The sequence below is a fragment of the Sceloporus occidentalis genome, unplaced genomic scaffold (assembly GCF_023333645.1).
Source record: "Sceloporus occidentalis isolate IW3139 unplaced genomic scaffold, rSceOcc1.0.p SCAF_51, whole genome shotgun sequence".
Classification (NCBI taxonomy): Eukaryota; Metazoa; Chordata; class Lepidosauria; order Squamata; family Phrynosomatidae; genus Sceloporus; species Sceloporus occidentalis.
Window position 1 is genome coordinate 4,306,931 of NW_028317031.1, and position 20,153 is coordinate 4,327,083.

At 38.7% G+C, this 20,153-nt stretch overlaps 1 protein-coding gene across 1 annotated transcript in view; it reads left to right on the forward strand.

Annotated features, from left to right (window-relative positions):
* Nucleotides 1–20,153, forward strand: part of LOC149288500 (FAS-associated factor 1-like) — a 98,267-nt gene that overhangs the window by 36,542 nt on the left and 41,572 nt on the right. The window contains exon 11 of the mRNA XM_089491668.1: nt 9,023–9,106. Coding sequence (XP_089347794.1) covers nt 9,023–9,106 — 84 coding nt within the window. The remainder of the gene's footprint in view (nt 1–9,022; nt 9,107–20,153) is intronic.

The following is a 20,153-nucleotide window of genomic DNA, read 5'->3' on the forward strand; positions in this document are numbered from 1 at the left end:
GAGGACCATTCATTGAAACATAGCCTTTTTCCAAATCCAAAATGTTTTACGGTTCAATACATTAAAGGTGAAGTTTGGGGTGGGATATCCATTGAGAATAAAATCCACTGCTGTATACCGTACCGGCTAGCATTGACCAAAAATATAATTTTGTTCCAATAAACCTTCTTTATCTGCAGACTGGAGACTACCATTGTTGTGATTCATGTCATGTTTTGGATAAAATCCCCCCCACTCGTACACCACATTGAGCTGATTCTTTATGGTAATGCTAATGAAAAGCAGGCCTTCCTAGACTTCCATTAGTAAGTGTGTCCTGCTAGGTGATTAAGACGGAGCCATTCTGTTGTTTACCAATTCTTATGATATGCTTAAGTATTCTTCGCCTTTTGTCAAGCTGCCGATTTGTAAGGGTGGCTGAATGAGAAAGGGCAGAACTTTGGGTCAACCACTTTGGTTTCATGAAAGAAATTACGTATTATAAAAATTCTCCAATGCAAAGATTTGCTCATTTTGTTTTAAAATCCTGGTTAAAATGTTTATATTGTTTGGGGCTGTCACGTCGCCATTAATTAATGAATGAATGTGTGTTCAATTAGTTTAAATTAAATAAAAACAGCAATATGATGTAGCAAGTTCATTAGAGAGGATTATATATTCTACATGCAGGATTTATTACAACAAATAATTAAAAAGAAAAGTCACTAACTGTGAAATAATAAGCTGAATCTGTAACTCTCTTTTCCCTAGAAATTTGCAGAGAATTTACAGCTGAACAGATTCAATGAATTGTACTTTGTTTGCCAACAAATGCTGTTTGTAAGAAGCAAATGTATATCAAAATAATTTTACTAAAATTTCTATATTAAAATTATCTATACTAAATGTTCTCTATTTAAATAAACTACTACTGCACTGATTTATAGCCCATGATTACATTTTTACAAGCAAGACCACCATAATGCCATTATGTCAAGCTAAAGGAAATGGCAACAATAATAACAATCTATTTAATTTAAACATCTATTGGGTTGTCTGATGGGAGATAATACTAGAATCCACTTGTGATCTAGTGTAGATTGTATTACGTTTTAGTAAATGGCCACCTTTGACTTTGTATGTTGTGTGGCTTTGACTTTTAAATTTGACTTGTGCTCTTGTTCTCAGTACAAGATAATAGAATTAATTTATGGGGACAACCTATAAATTGTGCTTTTCCATTGCCAAATAGATTAATTGTTTCTTGAGAGTGCATTAACAATTTTACCTTAGGAGATCGATAATGAGGAGGAATAAATGTTCAGGTCATGTGAGCTGGGTGACCACTTCTGTTGTATACACATAAGGTTGGTTTTTAAAACACCTATAACGCTCTCATCAAAGACGACCCTTCTCTCTGGGGGAGTGGCTTTGTGTTGGGGCGGGGCAGGGGACAGCATTCAGCGGATAGAAAATGCATTGTGAGTAGGCAGAATCTGGGAGTGGGCGTGGCTACACGTTATTTCCCTGCTCAGAGAAAATGACCAAGAGACCTGGAGAAGCAGCGATCCACCGGGAGACACTGGGTCAAACCTGGAAAGATCTCAAGTATAATTCAATAGGATTTAAGCAATGTCCTCCATCTAGCATATCAAAGATCTTGATATTAAAAAGTGTGTGTCAGGAACTGGGTCCATACAGAGGACTGTAAAGACCCAGAGCGCCCAAAGATGGAGTTCAGGAGGTATTGCGCAGTAGTGGAGTTGGACAGGGCCTGGTGCAGGGCGACCACACTCACCCGGGTGTTGAGCACCTAGGGTTGTGCAGCCACATACCAGCGCCCTGACATAGCAGCAGATGTAGTCCAGAACAAAGCAGAAGCAAACTTGGCTGGATGTGGAAATCCAAACTAAACTTGAATCTGACAAAGCATCAAAACTTGGAGATATCCTGCAGGCAATGCTGCCATTTAGGTTGTCCCCGTTAAGTGGGTCCTCCGCTCTTTTTAGTAACTAGATTAGCAGCAAACCATTAGATGAAATCACTACACCTTCCCTGTTTATGTAATTACCAGTATATTGTATCCCAAAGATCCTTGAAATTAATTTGGGTTGATGTTCATAGCCCCCTCTTAAATATTCATTTTTAATTTTAAGCAATATATTTTTAAATGTCAAGACGTTTAATCATTTTTTCCCATTAAGATATTACCCAAGGTCTATTACCATTCAGTATTTTATAATTATGTTTACACTTAAATTCAACCTTTTGGTATTTGAAGTTTAATCTTCTCCCCTGTAGTAGTCCCAATTTGCATACAATTTATGCTCTTGACTGCTGGATTCCCTGTCTCCATTGAGCTAAGCCCAAGACCCCTATGAATGCCTCTGTATTATATCAGGGTGGTAGTGAGAGGTAGGGTCTTGAATTATACCTGTTTTATTGGGATTGGGGACTTTGCAAAGACTAGTCTTTATTGCTGGTGCTTAGACCTTCTATAGGATTAATTTAGCTTTGAAGTATAATTCAAAGTTATGATGGCAACTTCCATAGGTTGTCCTAACTTTATTCATTTAACTTACATGGATACTCTACTGTGTTTTGAAGATCAGTCTTAGAGATGAGACACTTCAGGCAATGTAGAAATCTTGTTGAGACAACCCTACAAGTAGCATCCTAATCATGGAAATTGATGTTCTTTAAGTAGTCCCTACCTGTATTTCCCAGCCCTAGAATGGCAGTCCCTCGTGAGAACAAGGGAACACAAAATGTTACTTCAATAAGTTCTGGGTCTAATCTTGCGTAAAGTAAAGAACCACTGCATATTAATTGACAATGTAAAGCAGCCATAAATAATGTTTTCTGGAGAGCTGTGTCCGACTCGACCAATAGAGGAGGCTAGAGCAGGTGCATATATATATAATACTGAATACACCTCCAGTAGATCCTGGAGATGGACCATTCCCATCCTTCATTAGGAGATGGGAATGGTCAGTAGGCACACATATATAATGTATGGCTGCTTCACTTGGAGAACTAGATCCCTTCTATCCAAAATGCTCCTATATTTTTTATTCTGTCTTATCTCAATAACATTTTTCACACTGAAATTATTTTCTGGTTCTTGATGGACTCTTCATTACTTTAAAATAAAATGTGTGTGCTGTGCATTGGCGCTAATTCTGATGGTTAATTATAACCCAACGTTTTGACTGCAATGCCGGTTTATGTAGTATCCTAATAATGTTTACGGGTTTCTAGAACATCGGTACAACATCCATACACTCCAGTGAACACCATCATCAGACAATAGAACAAATTGCTGTAAATAGATAATTCATCTGGGAATGAAAACCCCACAGATCTGCAGATCTGAGTAAAGCATCATAAGGATAAGTAAAACTGTTAACCCTTTCCTTGCTTGCCAATGGACCAGTCTGTAATCCTAGGTTCAAATGGATCTGTAGCTAGTAAAAGCTTTTGCAAAAATAATAACTATGTATTGAATATTTTCCCCTAGATAGTAAGCTTCTTCTGTGCTAACCTATTGTCTCTCTAAGTGAAATTGTTATGTTGTACTGTTTATGTTCTGTGTACCCACTGTACAGCACCGTGGTATATGATGGCGCTATATACAATAATAATATATAAATAATACGTTATTTGTGCAAAGAGTTGCATTAAGTTCAAGTGATTGAGCCCTGGCAGAGTAAGATGTTTCTACAGGCCCTCCCTCTGCTCTCTTTCAGTGCACAAAAGAGATAAAAGTTTAGCCTTTTGTTCCGAGTGAATGAGCCCCTCCGATAGCTGGGCACGTTTCTCAAATTCACCAAGACTTTTTCCAAGTCCTTTCAGTCTGACCAATGGGCCATATAGCGTGAATATGCAGTTTTGCACTTCAGATCTTCCAATAAATAATACAGCTGGACTCCATTTTCTGGCACTGAAACCAAGAGCTGCAATTAAAACTAAACAACATCGAGGTTGCCGCAATGTAGAAGGTTTGCAAAGCGTAGCTTTACGGCTATGATCTCCAGTTCTGGGCTTCCACGAATGGCAACTCAGTAGTTTGCTGTCACTGCCACTGAAAAGTAAAAGGTGGTTTGCTCACACTGCTCTTTTTGGCCTTAGAGGTCCACTGCAGCCATCATGTGCACTTTAATGTATATGATGATTACCATCTTATATCTTACAATTTGTTGACCAAATGCATAGATTGATCAGAATCCTCCTTGCGCATTTGGTCTGGAATTTTATAGAACACGTCTCCTGCTCAGCAGTGTGCATGTGCAAATAAGCGCCTCCATCCCTAATGAAATTTCCAGGGGATCTAAAAGTCTTCAAGTGTACTCGGCGCTCCTGCTTTAAGTGGGACCGACTTTCAGTAATTTGCTACTTTAACCAAATCACAGAAGATTTTTTGAACTAAACCTTAAATGCTCATTAAACTAATGCATTCATTGTTGTTGAAGCTTTTTGAGGTTGTAGATGGTCCTCTTAAAATTAGTGGGTGCAGATTGCGCTGCCTACCTCCGGCCACCTGGTGGCAGTGTTATATCTGACTGTAGAGAAGAAAAGCATGAAGAATTATTGGAGCAGATTATTTTTGCTTTGCAGTGTGACCCATTAACTGTAGAGTGAATTAACCCTTCATTGATTAATAAATAATAGAATTCAAAAACTCTTAGTAGGGGTATTCAGTATTTTAGATACCCCTAATCTACTGTTGTAGGAAGTATCATGAAACTACGAGAGGTGCAGCTTCTTGGATTGTTACACTAGTTTACGTACCTAATCTTTTTATAGCCTGAGACGTAAGAACCAGTTGCATCCAACTTTTAATTAAGTCTGACAATTTAATACTGGAGATCTGGCCAAGACATCTGTTTTTTACATTTATCGTTTCAGTAAAAAAAGCAGAGTCTAACTTGGCTGAATTTTTGGAGTTTATATATAAAAAAGCATATTGAAATTCTTTATTTGTAAGCACCAAATATATGGACTAATTTATTTATTTCCATCTTTGTTTAACTTCATCATTGCTTCTCTATTCTTTCCGACACTGAAAGTTATTTAACTATTTTGGGATCTCCGCTCATTTTCTACTCTGGAAAGGGATTAGGTCTGTTCTTCTGCACCCCACCAGTCTGTACACGCAGATGGATTTATCTTGACACACTTGGACGTTCTGTAAATGAGGTTCAACTGGGAGCAGTAGAATGGTTTGTGGAAGTGGAGGACTAGCTCTCCCAACACGTATGATCAACAGAACAACCGGAGGACGGGGGTCATTAAGCATGGGTGGAACATGGGGAAAGGTGGGAGGAGCATAGCTATTACCAAGCGCCTCCTCTTTTGCCTTCCACAACTTTCCTTATAGCTGCCAAGCTTTACAGACATGGCGAATTTGCCTTTTGGTGATGAGGCAATCTTTTTCTACAAAAGACACTGAGAATGTGATATTATTGACTTGCGCCAGATCATTGATTTTTTTTTAATTATTTCAGCTCTTAGAATAAGTTTATTTTGACTACATTTAGGCAATGTAGGCAAAATCTAACCTAAAGTTGTCACAAACCTATTGTTTTTCTAATGTTGTGCTGTCCCTCATGAGCATATTTTTGGTACCTTTATTCAGATAGTATGATCTGTATTAATTAATTGTCTGGATTACTTAATCTAGGTAGGTTGCCGGTCAGCCTACAGATGACATGGTAATCAATGGCCACTGCGTTATTGTTTACTGACAATTCTTATTAGTATTTTCAGATAAACAAGAAAATAACCCCCTTGCCATTCACAGAAGCTTGTGTAGAATCGGTAATCGAGTTTTACTTACCAAGGGAACCTCGGCACTCATTTGATCCAGTGTCTTATCAACATCTCGTAGATTAAATCTACGCTGTGCGTCGGCGTTCATCAGAATGTGGGATCTACAATGGAAAGTTGTGTTTCTTTAGTAGCCACAGATGTGAAGCTGGAGTGGTGCGCTACTGGCATCTCCTCAAAACAAACTAGTTATCCTCATGAGTTGGTTTTTATCAAACATTACCTAATGCGTTGTCCATGGCAGACTCACAGCAGGGGCTGCTTGTGATAACTAGTTTTCTTTTGAGATAAGTTGTTAAGCTGGGGTCACTGTGCTAGAACAAATCAGAAGAATACTTGTGCATTGGCTAGCGTGAGCAGATCTTTGATCACCTTTGTGAAGCACATCAGTCTGGCATTGTGCTTTATGCCAACATAACACTATAACAAGAAAAGGCCTTTTAAGCCCTCGATAGTGCTGGAATGTTATTGAAATCAGTGCAGTTGCCGATAAGTTAATAGAAGAGGCAAACACTGTTCATTTCATAATGCAGCCCCTTGTGCTGTGAAGCTGAAAGGAATGCCAAGTATCTGCTATTTTTTGATGTTGTCTTAACCATTATTTTGCCCCCCAAAAAAATTCTGCCATCAATTTAGAGTCCTCGTTGACCATTTAGGAGTTGATCGTAACGCAGGGTTCCAGCCAGTCATTCTTTTCCTAAGTAGACACAAAACGTGTATAAACCTTTCCAAGAGCTCTATTTGTCTTTTATTTTAGATCGGTATTGTTTTATCTCCTACAAGGCTTTACTCCGCTCCGCTCTAAATAAAATACCCTTCCCAGTAGCTGTGGATTATCCCTAATTCCTACGCATAGACATTAGTCATTTTTCCCATTTTCCCTTAGTTAAATATAAAAATAACTTCTATTTTCTGTGTTTTGTGTTGCGTATGCCAACTTAATGTGGCATCATATTGTAAATAGCTGCTTTGTCATAAAGTACTTGTGAAAACCAGGGCCAGTCCTCAACCAAAAAGCACCCCAGACAAGAAGTCCCCCTTTTTTTTTAATCCCCCACACGCCATGTCTTTTTTTCATATTATTAAAGATCTAGAATGCCAATTGTGGCAAAGATCGTATTTTGGCAAACCGTTTCCATTACTATTTGCTGTAAAAGTGGTTTGCGAGTATTGTTACCATTATTACTCTGATTAATACAAAGTAATCCCTTGAGAATCCCCGGCCTGTGAAAAAGCTTTACAGGAGATCTGATTGCTCCAACGATGTGGGATTGGTGTTAATCCCTCTCTCTCGAGTCCCTATTGCCCAAAACTAATGAAATCAGCGGAGCCGGTCAGGTAAGACCACGTCTCCCAGGTGCACGAGAGGAACACAGAATAAAAAACCATATTGGGTAACTGGGTTTTTCCATTGCTCATATTTCTTTGATACTGTATGAAAGCCGGTTTCCAGGCTCCCTCGTGATGAAGTGTAATGTGATACAAATCTCAGTAACTCAAGCAGCTCTGTCACCAGATGCTAGGTGCGAGAAAGAGATACGGATGCCACATGCGTTGTCACCTTCAAGACCTTACCAAAGGAGTAGTGTCTCGTTGTACGTACCAGGCGTTAGTGGGCACGTTGGTCTTCAGCTTATGGGGAACAATTCCTATAATGCATACAGATGTGTGTGCATTGTAGGCGTTTTAGTTCTGCGGCATCTGGTGCGTGCAAAACAAGAAAAAGGGTTTTTGAGTAAATGGTGAATATGTAATATATTTGGGGATGGGATAATGTGGATACGTCGGCGTTTTCCTGTTGTAAAAATCATATGATGCTCTTGTTACTGGTATTGATGTGATGCATCTAGCTATATATATTAAGTAACCCTTACGGCGCAAACTCTGGCGTTACCCTACACGTGTGTATATCAGCTGGGAGACTGGATACACCATGCTATGTGTCGGGGAGAAATACCGTCAAAACCAAAAATTTCATAGGCAGAGGCGACTGCCTGACCCTGATCAGATTCCTTTTGTTTCCATGTAAAGTCATTGCGCTGTTTGATCTGCTATTTTGTTTGCGTAAATGTATTGTTTTTGCAGCCTTTTCAGCCATATATTTATACATGTGTGAATCCTCGCCTTATGGCCGAGATGTGTGCAGGGGCATAAATGCTAACGCTCACTATTCACGCTGCTGCAAAGCGGCTTCGCGATGGATTGGTCATACACGATCTTCTCTGAGTTCAGCCCAGCTTTGCTTTATTCTCCAGGGGTCAAACGGGACCATATTGAATAACCTTTCCGGCAGTACAAACACCTAATTAAAATGGTCTTTGCAAATACACTCCTGATAAAGACACAGCTTTAGGCAGTTGGCGGTGCTCAGAGGGCTCTTAGCCCCTTGACATTGTTGTAGCGTGATCATGATCGAACCTGGGCACAAATATCTTCTTATATATTCCTCTTGTTACAAGATCTCGCTCTGTTACCCTTTTCCAGTCTTCTTCAAACTTTAATATTAAACTTAAACGCTCTCAGTGAATTAAGACATATAAGTATTTGCTGGATTTATAGTCCTATACACAGTTGTTGAGTTTCAGATGCATCTTCATCAAATTCTACATTTTAGAATTCAGGACGCTAAACTTTTATTTTCTGTGTTTTATAGATTAAAAAAATTAAGGGTTTTAATCAATGTTTAATACCATGGTATCCATCTTAAATTACGGTTCTCAGAATTTGCATGATTATTCCTCCCAATGCATTTGCTCTGTTCCTTTAGTAGAAACTTCTTATCATATCAGGAATTGTTTGTGGTGCGAGGGGTTCAGGACGCTAAGCTCTGGAGTGATTTTTTTTTTTTTGCTTTTTAAATAAAAAATCTGTAAAATAAAAAAATATTGGCAGGGGTAATAAATGAATGTACTAATACTAAACTAATACTTATGTTACCGCTTAGGATTTATTCCTTTCGTTACCTCCTAAACAGAAGTTCCTTTTGCCCCATTTCATTTAGACTCCGTGTTATTTTATTACATGCTTGTGTTCTGATTACATGTTCTGCATATCTTCTACATACGCCATATAAACTCATGTTCATCCGATTCGCTCGCGTGAATGTTTGTACCCCTGTGTCGGATCACACCAGCCCCACGGTTCTGTTTCTTTCCACCTATCAATGTTATTTTCCCCCTCTTTAAATAAAATGCTCGCTTTGTCACCCATACAGGTGAAGAGGAATGTCTACGATCTCACAAGTATCCCTGTTCGCCATCAGGTGTGGGAAGGCTGGCCTCCAGCTGCCGCAGACTCCGTAAGTCCCTCTCCTGTTTGAGGTTTCTCTGTCTACTGTTTTACCTTCAAATAACCTTCAGACTTTGTTCAGTGACCGTATTGACGGCTGTGTTGGTTCGTATTGGTCCTGGGTGGGTTATATTTTGCTGGTGAAGAATAATTAGGGAATTATTGCTTTTTTTTTTAGTAGTGCAATAACGTAATGTTTGCTGATAGCTTTTACAGTGTATTAGTATATTGATCTGTTGAGGTCTATGAAGAGTCAGAGATTATATTAGAGCAGAACTGGGTTAATTAGGCAAAGGCAACCAGAGGGATGTATGCAGTGTATGAGTCCCTGAGTATGGCCATTCTGAAAAGGGTCTGATGACCATCAGGGCCCACGAGAAGTCGCTGCTGCTTCCCAGTAGCTGGCAGTTTCCCATATTATAAGATATCTAAAAATACTGGAGGTGTAATATACCATTTTAAGACATCATTTATGTGTCAATTGTTATGTTAATTACATACTGGATCTGGAAAGAGCTGTCTTCCTTATGTGCTGGGACTTCAATCAAAATGTTTTCTTTATGTATTAATGCTTAGTAGTTTGGGGGGGGGGCTTGGACTCCTTTATTTTAGTACAATGGAAAGACCAATGTAGTTAACTGTGGTCAAAAGATGGGCATTTCTAGTCTCCTCCTGTCCAACCATTATTTGATATATACAATGGTTCTAATACTCTGTCTTCTGTGTGGTCTTATAAACATTGGCATGTATTCCATCACTTTTGGCATATCTCATTTTCAGCTACAATATAGTTTTCCTTTAAGGACTCGATATTGATTAGATATGTCAACCAAAGCCCTTAAGTCCTGTGCTTGGCAAAGGGGTGGACATTGCAGTCTCCAGTCCCTGCGTCACCCATGTGAGTAACCCCAGGGGACATTGTTACCGAGGGACTTGTTTCCATTTTATCTAGCCTTTGAAAAATGGAAATAATAGAACTTAACATATCCAGTTGAGAACAGTTCCTGGCTCCCCGCATGAATGTCATGTAGCTGAAGAATTATCCGCTGTATTAACAGTTGAAGGTCTAACCTGCAGGTGATCCTGTTGACATGTGAATGTGAGTCGTCTTCTCGCTGTGATCTGACAACAGGGCACTTCAGAATAGAGGAAGAAAACAAAGAGTTGTGAACAGTATTTGCGCAGAGTACCAATTACTTGTCGACTATAACAGCAATTAAGTAGCAGTGTGTTTATAAGTGTAGGCACTAGGCGCACCCCTGCCCTTTAAAAGCTTACAGTTTGATTCTATTTTGTTATCTGTAAGTTTTTTTTGTTTTTTCTTTAATTATTATTATTAAACGTCACAAAGGTTCTGCATCTACAATTCGGATTCAGGAATCGGTTTGAGATTTTACCCCTCAAATATTTATAGATAATTCCTGTTGTTGTTATTTAAAAAATCATCAAAAAAACTGTTTGATTAACTCTTACAACTAAAATTGCTGATACATGCAAAAAAAAACCTCTCTTCCCCTAAATCCAGCAGCACTTCTATTTTCAATAATGCATGTAATTCATAATTTTACATTTCATAGCAGATAAGAACTATTTGGCCCATCTTGTCTGCCCGTTTTCCCTGCTGTAAAGATTCAAACCTTCATCAGTCCTTGTTATCGTCTTAGATTCAGGAGCCTAACGTCTATCCCACGCATGTTTAACTTTCCTTTTTTCGGGGAAGCTGTCCTACTTACCTAGCACCCTCTCAATAGAGTGCGCCTTTCTATTTATTATTATACTATTATAACTATTACATCTAAGCATCTGACGGATACAATGCGTCACCGTTCCCATTTGCGTATATAATCTGAAATGCCATTAAAAGGTCTTCGACCGTAGATTAGAAGCAACCCAGACAAAGCCGTTTAACTGTACGGGCTACTTTATAGCCGACGGTGTAAACCGTTGCAATAACGGCGACCGAAGATTTTGTCCACATCATTTAAAATGATAACTGTGGCTGGATTCCCCCTTGGAGTTGCCAGAATCATCTCATTGACGCTTTCTGCGGTGAAAGCTCCTGCTCTGTAAGAATTGTCAATAACGCTTTTCCTCGTGGGGAAGATGCATCGAAAGAATGTTATCAAGCTGTGACAGTGACGCCGATATTCACACAGAGGACGGGCCCCCAGAAATCTCATTTTGCACATTAACAAGGGCACTTTTTGGTTTATTTAGTGCAGGAATAATTTTAACACTGTGAATTAATCTGCCTGCTCTAATTAAAGAAGATGTTTATTTTAATCCCCGTAGATTTGGCACCTTTTGTAACCAACTACTTCTCTGCATCTCATCTATGAGGAGGAGGACAAATGCTCCTCTTTTATGCTAGTTTCCAATTATTTTCCAAAACCAGCTTGTCAACGTTATTGTTGCATATCCAATAATTATCAAGAACAGTTAAAATGTTTTCAGAAATCTTTAAATGTATTTTATTCAACATGAGACCTTAATCCCGTGATTTTATCCTAGATCAGAATTTTATCGTTTTATTTTTATCCTCAAAGATTCCTTTAAAAGTCTGCATTAAAATAAGCATTTTTACAGCCATTTTGCTTCAAAAGAAGGAGGATTAGAGGGTTTTATTTCTTTTTTTTTTTTTAACCAATGGGCAAAATCTGTGAAATAATGACCTCTGTTTAGATATACAATATCTCTTTATTCATATTCATAATCAGCTTTGGTACAAAAAGTGAGCTTTTTTTAAGGCTTTCTACTTAAAACTTTTATGCCATGATTAAAACGCAATGAATACGACTGCAAAATATTTGATACAACCTGTTTGATAGATTTTTTTTTTTGCCCCCTTTTTTAAAAAAACCCCCCAAATACTGCTACTTTCTACACATGGAAACTTGCGTGCTCACATTAGCATTAGATATAAAGCAAGGTCATACTTTAAAAGTGGCATTAAACTTTTTTTAATGCTTTTAATTAGGAAATAATTAAACTTGCTTTTAATATAATTTACAGAATTGTCTTTGGAAGGGTTGAGAATGAAAAAAGCCCTTGCTGGTGCTGATTTCTTTCTGCCGTCTTGTCCCCGGTATTCACCGCAGCCAGCTGTGTCCAGTAAAAAAGCCTACTCGGCCCCTCGCTTACAAGTTTCTTGTACCCTTAAATCAGATCTGCCTCTTCCCTCAAAATCTACATTTTATAGTTCTATACAATAGATATACCTTATCTCTCCCCATTGTGACGTTGCTGATTGTTGTCGATTGGTTCAGGCAGCCATGTGAAGGCGACATTTCCTCTTTAATGTAGCAACCGCTCACAGATAAGGTATGATAGCTCATGAGTGCCAAATAAACCGTGGAGAGAAATGTAAAATACATAGAAAATAAAATCTGAACAATGCTATATGGTTGCATGCATGTGTTTTAGTGGTATTCCAGTACAGGGGGATGCAGAGGGTTAAGTGTGAATAAATGGGCCAATTAGTTGAAATGAATGAGTGTGTTTTATTACAGAGTCTGACCCAACCGTGATATCTGCGTAGGGAATATTTCTTTACATTACCGAATAGCTATACAGCTAAATTGAGCTCAGTAGAAAGAAATACAAAGAATCCATACATTGCGACTACCCATAGATACATGGGAACATTTAAAAAGTAATTTTAACTGAGTTTTTACTGTTAATTGTGTACCGTGTGTTGTTGAAAGGAAAACCAGTTTCTAGGAGTGCAAACTAAAAAAAAAAGTGGTTTGGTCAAAAATATAAATTGTAATAAATCTGCTAATAGTATGCAAAACACGCCTGCACTGCCTATCATCAGATATCATGGACAGGAGGAGAGATGAACTCGGTGAGATAACAAAATGGTACAGAAGCTCAGACAGAGAGCATACTATTCACTAAAGGGAGAGTTTTCAGGAGAGTTGTGTTTCAGCTCCATGGCTTCACTTCATGGAAGTGCAACCCCAGGAAACCTCTGCTACAGGAAGCGCTTGACTGGCCCTGTATAATGTATAGTTAAATCTGTGAGGTTATGCAATATACAGGGCCAGCTCAGCCCTCGTTCTGGAGAAATGGGCCAGTGTTGGCCCTTCATAATGAACCACAACCTCCTACAAACTCTCCCTTTAGTGAATAAACCCCATGCTTTTTGGTGTTACCCAGAATCCTTTGCTGCACCATAAAGCTCTGAGTCATCGTGGCATGAAAAAATCAGGGATATTTGTCTGAAATGGGATTATTTATAAGGATTTATTCATTCAAAAGGACAGACTTTTAGCTCCTAATAGATGAGGACAACTCTAGAATGGCCCCATATCCCATTAGTAGAGTATAAGGGCTGCGAGTTGGTTTGAGGAATCGGGTATCCCATATATATAGGGCCCTGGAGGTGTTATTGGGCGGTTTGGTGAGACGTTGTTGCCTATTCTCTGCCTTCCTATTGTTAACAGACACTTCTCAGACACTTGCTTGGCCCCGGCTGTTGACACGAGCGTGGGAAGTATAGCTTTCTCCCTCTATCTGTTGGTTTTGTTGACCGTTGTGATCAGCACAGAATGAGCAGCCTCCGACTTTATTACTTTTCAAAGTACGAAATCCAAAAGCGGCGGACCGGGGCGTCCAAAAGAGATAAAATTGCAGACGGGCTTTGAGTGGCAGCCGTACATCAGATCTCATGGGGGTTTGACAGGCAATGGATAAAGTTATTAGACGCTCCTCGCCATAATTGCTGACATTTATCCAGTGTTTCACAGTATTTGCTAATGTATTAATGCAGTCAATCTCTGCCAGGCTTCACATGCCTCCTTAGCCCCAGCTTCTGTGGGATTCGCCAATGCGTGGATGCGGAGACGCGTTTGCTCGGCTTGTTGCCGTAGCGACAGAGCCCAAAGATAAGCCAAGACAGAGCCCTTTTGTGATTGCTTTTCAGGTGACATTCAGCGGCAGCTTGTGCAGAGTGTCCTTTTTTATGATTCTTGTAATTCAGAAAACGATAACCACTTTTGGACACTTAACACTTTATCTTCTGTGAGGGGGGGGGGCAGCAATCCCCAAGGGATAAGAACAGAAGCTCTTACAGACCGAACGTATAGCAATACTGAAGTGCAACAAAGTTTATTTTTTGAAAAAAATCTGTCACCTTTATTTTTCCTTATCCCCCTCCCCCAGAAACAAAAAATGTACACTTTTATAGGAGTCCAGTCCTTACTTTATTAGTGATCGGCACTTGTAATCAAAGTTCAGGTAATGCGATGACTTTGGATCTGGTACCAATCCATACAATCCTATTATTATTTATTGACACTAAACTAACACACCACAAATATTTAACCATTTACTCACCCCCTTAGTATTCACAAGGTACAATGCATTTCCCCCCATTAATAGCATATCCACCAAAGGCTTTATCATGTAGCATATTTATTTTTAATTGCTTATATGAGTTGGAAAAATCCAAGTAGATTTTTATCCAATACTTAATATATTTGTTTGGCAGACAGAAAGTTTTAGGCGCTAGATTGCTTTTATTAGGCGCCTTCAACGGGGATCTCAGAATGGTAGTTGGGTAGCAGCGACCTGGCTCTTCGGTCTTGCCCTGCCCTATATTTATAAATCTGTTGTGTGCAATGCATGGTTTTTAAACCATCCACCAAGTTGAAATCCCAGGATCATCCTACGTCTCGTCATATTACTGGTAAAGTGTTGCATTTCCATTAAATGTTCCTCGGAAGAGGAGCTGTGACTCTGTCCAACGTCTACAGTTTTGCGTTAAGCGCTATGTGTTTTCAGAGAGAACTCGTGCCTGGTTTGTCAAACGAATTTTCCACTGTACAAACACATTTGTTCATACGATCAGGAAGCTCTGTGTCCATAAAACCCTCATTAAATCTGAGCAGGGAGACGCACCGTGCCAAAAATGCTTCTTAAAAGTGGCTGCAGGCATTCTCCACCTCTGCTAAGCTCCCAGGTTCTGTTAAGTTAATTGTTTCTGTCAGTACATCCTGAATTTTGACACCTCCAGCTTGGGCATTAGAAACGCAATCTTTTAAGATTTATTTTTTCAAACCTTAAACATACAGGAAAGTATAAGCATAATGTTACTGAGACATGTGGCCTTTTTCCTTACCTTTGGGATCATGCAAGGTTGTGTTCTCATCACTATAACAAATGAATGGACTCTGTGCCATACATGTAGCTTTCCACAAGCGGTTCTACTGTCCGTATGTCAGTAGTTTTTATATTTATTATTACAAAAAGTGTAAAATAATTAATTTCAGGGAATTAAAGGGATCGTTTGTTTTTCATGGGTTATTAAAAGTGATTCAGAGCCTTTAACCAGGTTCCAAATGTACATTTTAACAATTATCAAGAGTATTGTAGAAGCTGGTAAATAGAGAATATGGGAAATTATCACAGACTGGCCCATGTGTGAGGAGCCAATGGGTGATGCCAGATCCATTGGCGATAAATACATATGTATGTACGTGTGTGTGTGTGTGTGTGTGTGTGTGTGTATATATATATGTATATATATATATATAATTTTTTATTTTTTTTTATTTAAATGTTATACTCAAATTATTAAAATGTATGTTTAAAAACACTCAACACAATATTATTTAATATTTATTGCATGATTACATAGCACCCTCATATTCCACACACATAAGTAGAGCATCACATAACATTTTGGATGAAGAGTCCTTTAGGTTCTACTGTTTGATATTACATAGTGTTTTTCTTATTTTTTATTTATTCATTATTTTTTTTTTACTAGCTTGGGATGAGTAAATAAAAAAGTTGCTGCTGATAGTAAACTTTTCCGTCCCAGTTCTGAATTTAAAAATGGACAAACTACGAAAAATACAGTTTAAATCTAAAATGCGATTAGATTCAATTAGATCCATCTTATTGCTGTTCACCTATTAATGCCATGTTATGGGAGTCTAGATGGAGAGATCAAAGCACGCTGTTAAAAAAATATATATTTGACACTGTGTACGGTTTAGAAAATGATGACAATACAATATGTATTATAAATGCATATAGCAGCTAACTCTGAGTTCTGTTTGTGCAGAAATAGAGTGTCTGCCTGGCAGGCTATGCAGCGATGCCTTCATCTAGCACTGAGCATTGTGTTAACAAGTAACCGTGAAGATACATCTGCTGGTGCTCTATCTGAAGTGACAGCACTTCTTCAGGAGTTTCCCGGGTGTGAATAGGTGTGTCACACACATGTTGCTGTGAATGCAGGGACACGTGTTGGGGGCCCTACTTACATTTTTCTTAATTTAATAATAAATATCCAACATGCGTCCTTTTATGTTATTTGTAAGAATGAGAAATTCTTGCTACTTACATTTTTTTAATTCCTTTCTTAAAAATCTGATACTTTCTCATGTGTTATTCTTTAGTACCCATGGCACCCGGTGCCTTGATGTCCTTCATTGGTATGATCCAGGGCCATCGCTACTAGACAGATGACCAAAACTACTGCCTACACTCTGTGTATGAATGTATCAGTCTCTATGACAACCGCCTATCGGTGCTTGGCTTTATGTCATATGACAATTAAATGTTCCTGTCAAATTATAAATGAGAGAAAATGTACGTAAAAAATGTAAGGATTGGGACATTCACCAATACTAGGAATATTGTTTCTAATGCAGCATTTAGTAAAAATATTATTCACAAAAAAAAATCTTAGGTTAACATTGTGGATTCAGTGTGAAGTTTAAGGTATTATATAGTTTTCCCTCGTAACCTTCACATGCTGGACATGTTTTTATCTGCCCCCGCTGCTACTACTCCAGTAAACTACTGTCCTGGCTCTCTGCAAAAAAAAAAAAAAGGGGAAAAAAATGGGTTCCGGAATGTTTTAGAAATATTTCTTGGGCGTTTTGAAATAGAAACGTGGTTTCGTTTAACCGCATTCCTTTAGTAAAAAGGACTGGACGGCAGCTCTGAGAATAACCACCGCGAGCTTCTCAGAATGAAGGTTTGTTTCCTCCTGACACTGTACTTCTGGATGAATTAGAAACTTTTTCTTCTTCTTCTTCTTTAAACCTGTGATAAGTAATTGCCACTGTTATCGACTCAGCATAGCGCTAATTTGAAGTGACAAGCCCAAACTGGCCTGTAACATGAAGAGCTACAACAGGTGTGAGAGGTTGGGCTTTGGGGACCGGCTTCACCCATAACTAAAGGAAAATCACAAAGTGAAATGAACCTTAAATAAAGCTGTCAGCACCAATTATCTCCCAATCGCGGTAATGCTGCCTTCATAACCTCCTGGCGATAGAACCTGCCCCCTTTATCCACTTCTCTGCGGTGAATAATTACCTGGAACATATATATAATTTTTCAGATCTTTCAATGATTTATGATAACCATAAATATTAGAAAGTTAAATCAATTTTGAAGTGTATTAATTATGGTTGGAGTCGGAAGGAGAGGTGAACCTCCCTGATTCCTCTATGCGTTATGGAGGGCTAATCTTATTATTATTATTATTATTATTATTATTATTTTTTATTTATATTGCGCCAACAATTTACGCAGCGCTTAATCCTAGTGAACTTCTCTTGTAAGGAGGCCTATGTTGGCCCAGTAGAAACAATGTATTTCTTGAAATTTGTTTTATTTGATTTTTATCAAAGAAATTCCTCCACGTTAATTACATACTATAACTGTTCAGACCTTCAGAAGCTTACTTGGATTGGTCCTTCATGATGGAGATGAAATATTCTCCTTTAACAATAATATTAATACATTTAATGGGAATATTGTAATTTGTCAAACAGATAAATTAATAATAACAACAACAACAATAATACTTTTAGATAATATATCTAGTATGAGTGGGATACACAGATGACAGTGGGAGCTGAACATGGGCAGGGATGGTTGGCTCGACTCTTTGTTTACTCAGGGTCTCTAATATATTGGTACCCTAGGCGCATGCCTATGGGGTAATTTGGCTGTGCCTTTCTGTGGACAGATGTTAAGAGCTGATTTCTCAGTTTGCGGAGTCCAATGCACTTTTCAGACCATTTTAAGCACTATCTGTTTTTGATGAGAGAATCTCAAGACATTCTACTATAGAAAGAGGTCAGGAGCAAATGAAGTCAAACGGGTTTGACATGGCCTTGTCTGCGCAGATAATGCTCTATGTTATGGAGGATGAAAGGGACTGGACACCATGCTGCTGAGACATCTCCAGCTCGTATTGATCCTGCGATTCTGCTGTCTAACCTCAAGTCAGTGTGACAGTTTAATGCAGATAATAGCAGTGAATTCTAATTAGGGAAAGCATTGTGACAGAGAGAGCTCCTCACCCCGCTGGCCCGCTGGAGGTGAGCTTTAACACCGGGCCAGTTCAAACAGGCCCTTTTCTAGCATGTAACTGGCAGGGATAATCTGCTTGTTTCAACCTGTAAAAAATGACATACTGTGATTTAAATCCCCGCAATCGGAAACCACAGAGGCCAGGGTGAAAAGTGTATTAGTATCTTATTTATAACCTTACGTTAGAGCCAATGTGTGTCTGATATGTGTACCAGTATTTGAGCGCTTGGCCCGTGAATAACAATGGAAATATTTTAATGTTTTAGGGCACTTGGGGGGGGGGGTCCAAAACCAGAAACGTTCTAACATTCATGAGTTTCTCATGGTCGGTGGAACTCGACTGTATGTATATTTATATACTTTATACTTCCCAGGAATCCAGAATATAAATTGATAAAATGTTGAATTTTTGGTTGTGTGTGTAACATTAACACAGTACTGGCCCTAGTTGTCCAACTTTTTTTAAAGTTGCTGTTCCATCTAGTCTGTTGAATGTAACACTTAAAACTTTATAATTAATTCTAGAATTAGTTATAATGTTGAACCTGGTCCTGTTGAACGCCCAAGCCATTTGCCAAGACAGCCCAAGCAGTGTGGTTTATGAGCCCCGATTTTGAAGGCTGCCGTTTTGGGCACTGCATATATGCATACGTGGGAACTTCCCAGGCTAGGCTACCTGGAGCTCTCTACTGGGAGGAGTGTCTTCACTAGAGGGTGGGGACTAGCCAGCTCTGTGGGTGGGTCTAACCCTGCATAGGGTGGGGCTTGCCCCATACAGTCTTAAGTAGGAAGGTAAGAGGGCCGGGAGTGGACGTGGCTAAATGTTACTTCTCTGTCTGGGGAAATAAAGAAAAGGGAGCTAGAGAATCAGTGCTCAATGAATACGTAAAAAATATACGGGTGTCCTGTGATGTCATAGCGATGTCCACATAACACAGCACAAGGATTCTGTCAACGGCTCCATTTGCAGTATGGTTGGACCCATGTGTGACTTCATGGGCCTGCTGGGAAATGCAAAACTTTTTTGTTAGTAATAATAAAGATTTCTTAAAGTGTACACTTCATAAAAACAAGGTATCGCGCTGAAGATTGAACCTATACATTATGCTAGCTACTCTGTATGGGTGAAGATAGTTGATTACTTCTACATTTCCTAAAAGAAGCATTCATTAAAAAAGATTGCTATAAATATTTCTAATTCAGCTTTACTTTTTCTCATAGTATATTAAAGAAAGGGTGAAATCACCATTTTAACAGTTATAGAATATTGTTTAATCGGAATAGGCGAAAGATCATTTGTAGGAGAGCCATCCAAATGAGCCAACTGTACTTTGTGTGCATGCAGACCCAACACTATTACTATAACAAAGTTCTGCATAGTTATAGCACAACAATCAACTATAAATATATATATAATTATAATTCTTTTGAGAACACATTTTTTCAATGTTTTTTTTTGAATGTTAGAACATTAATCATTGATTGGAAAAACACATTTTAATTTAAATTTCCACCTGTCTCACTGTTCACGGTAATGGAAACCAACGTCAAGCCCCAAGTTGCTGTTGAACTCCAGCTCCTATGATCCCTTGTGTACCCTGGCTGGGAGTTGTTGTTCAGAAGTTGGCAGCAGCTGACACTGTTCTACTATTGGAGTGTCCTTGTCTAGAATATTATGTTGCTTGGTGAATTACGTGTTCACTGGGTTTTAA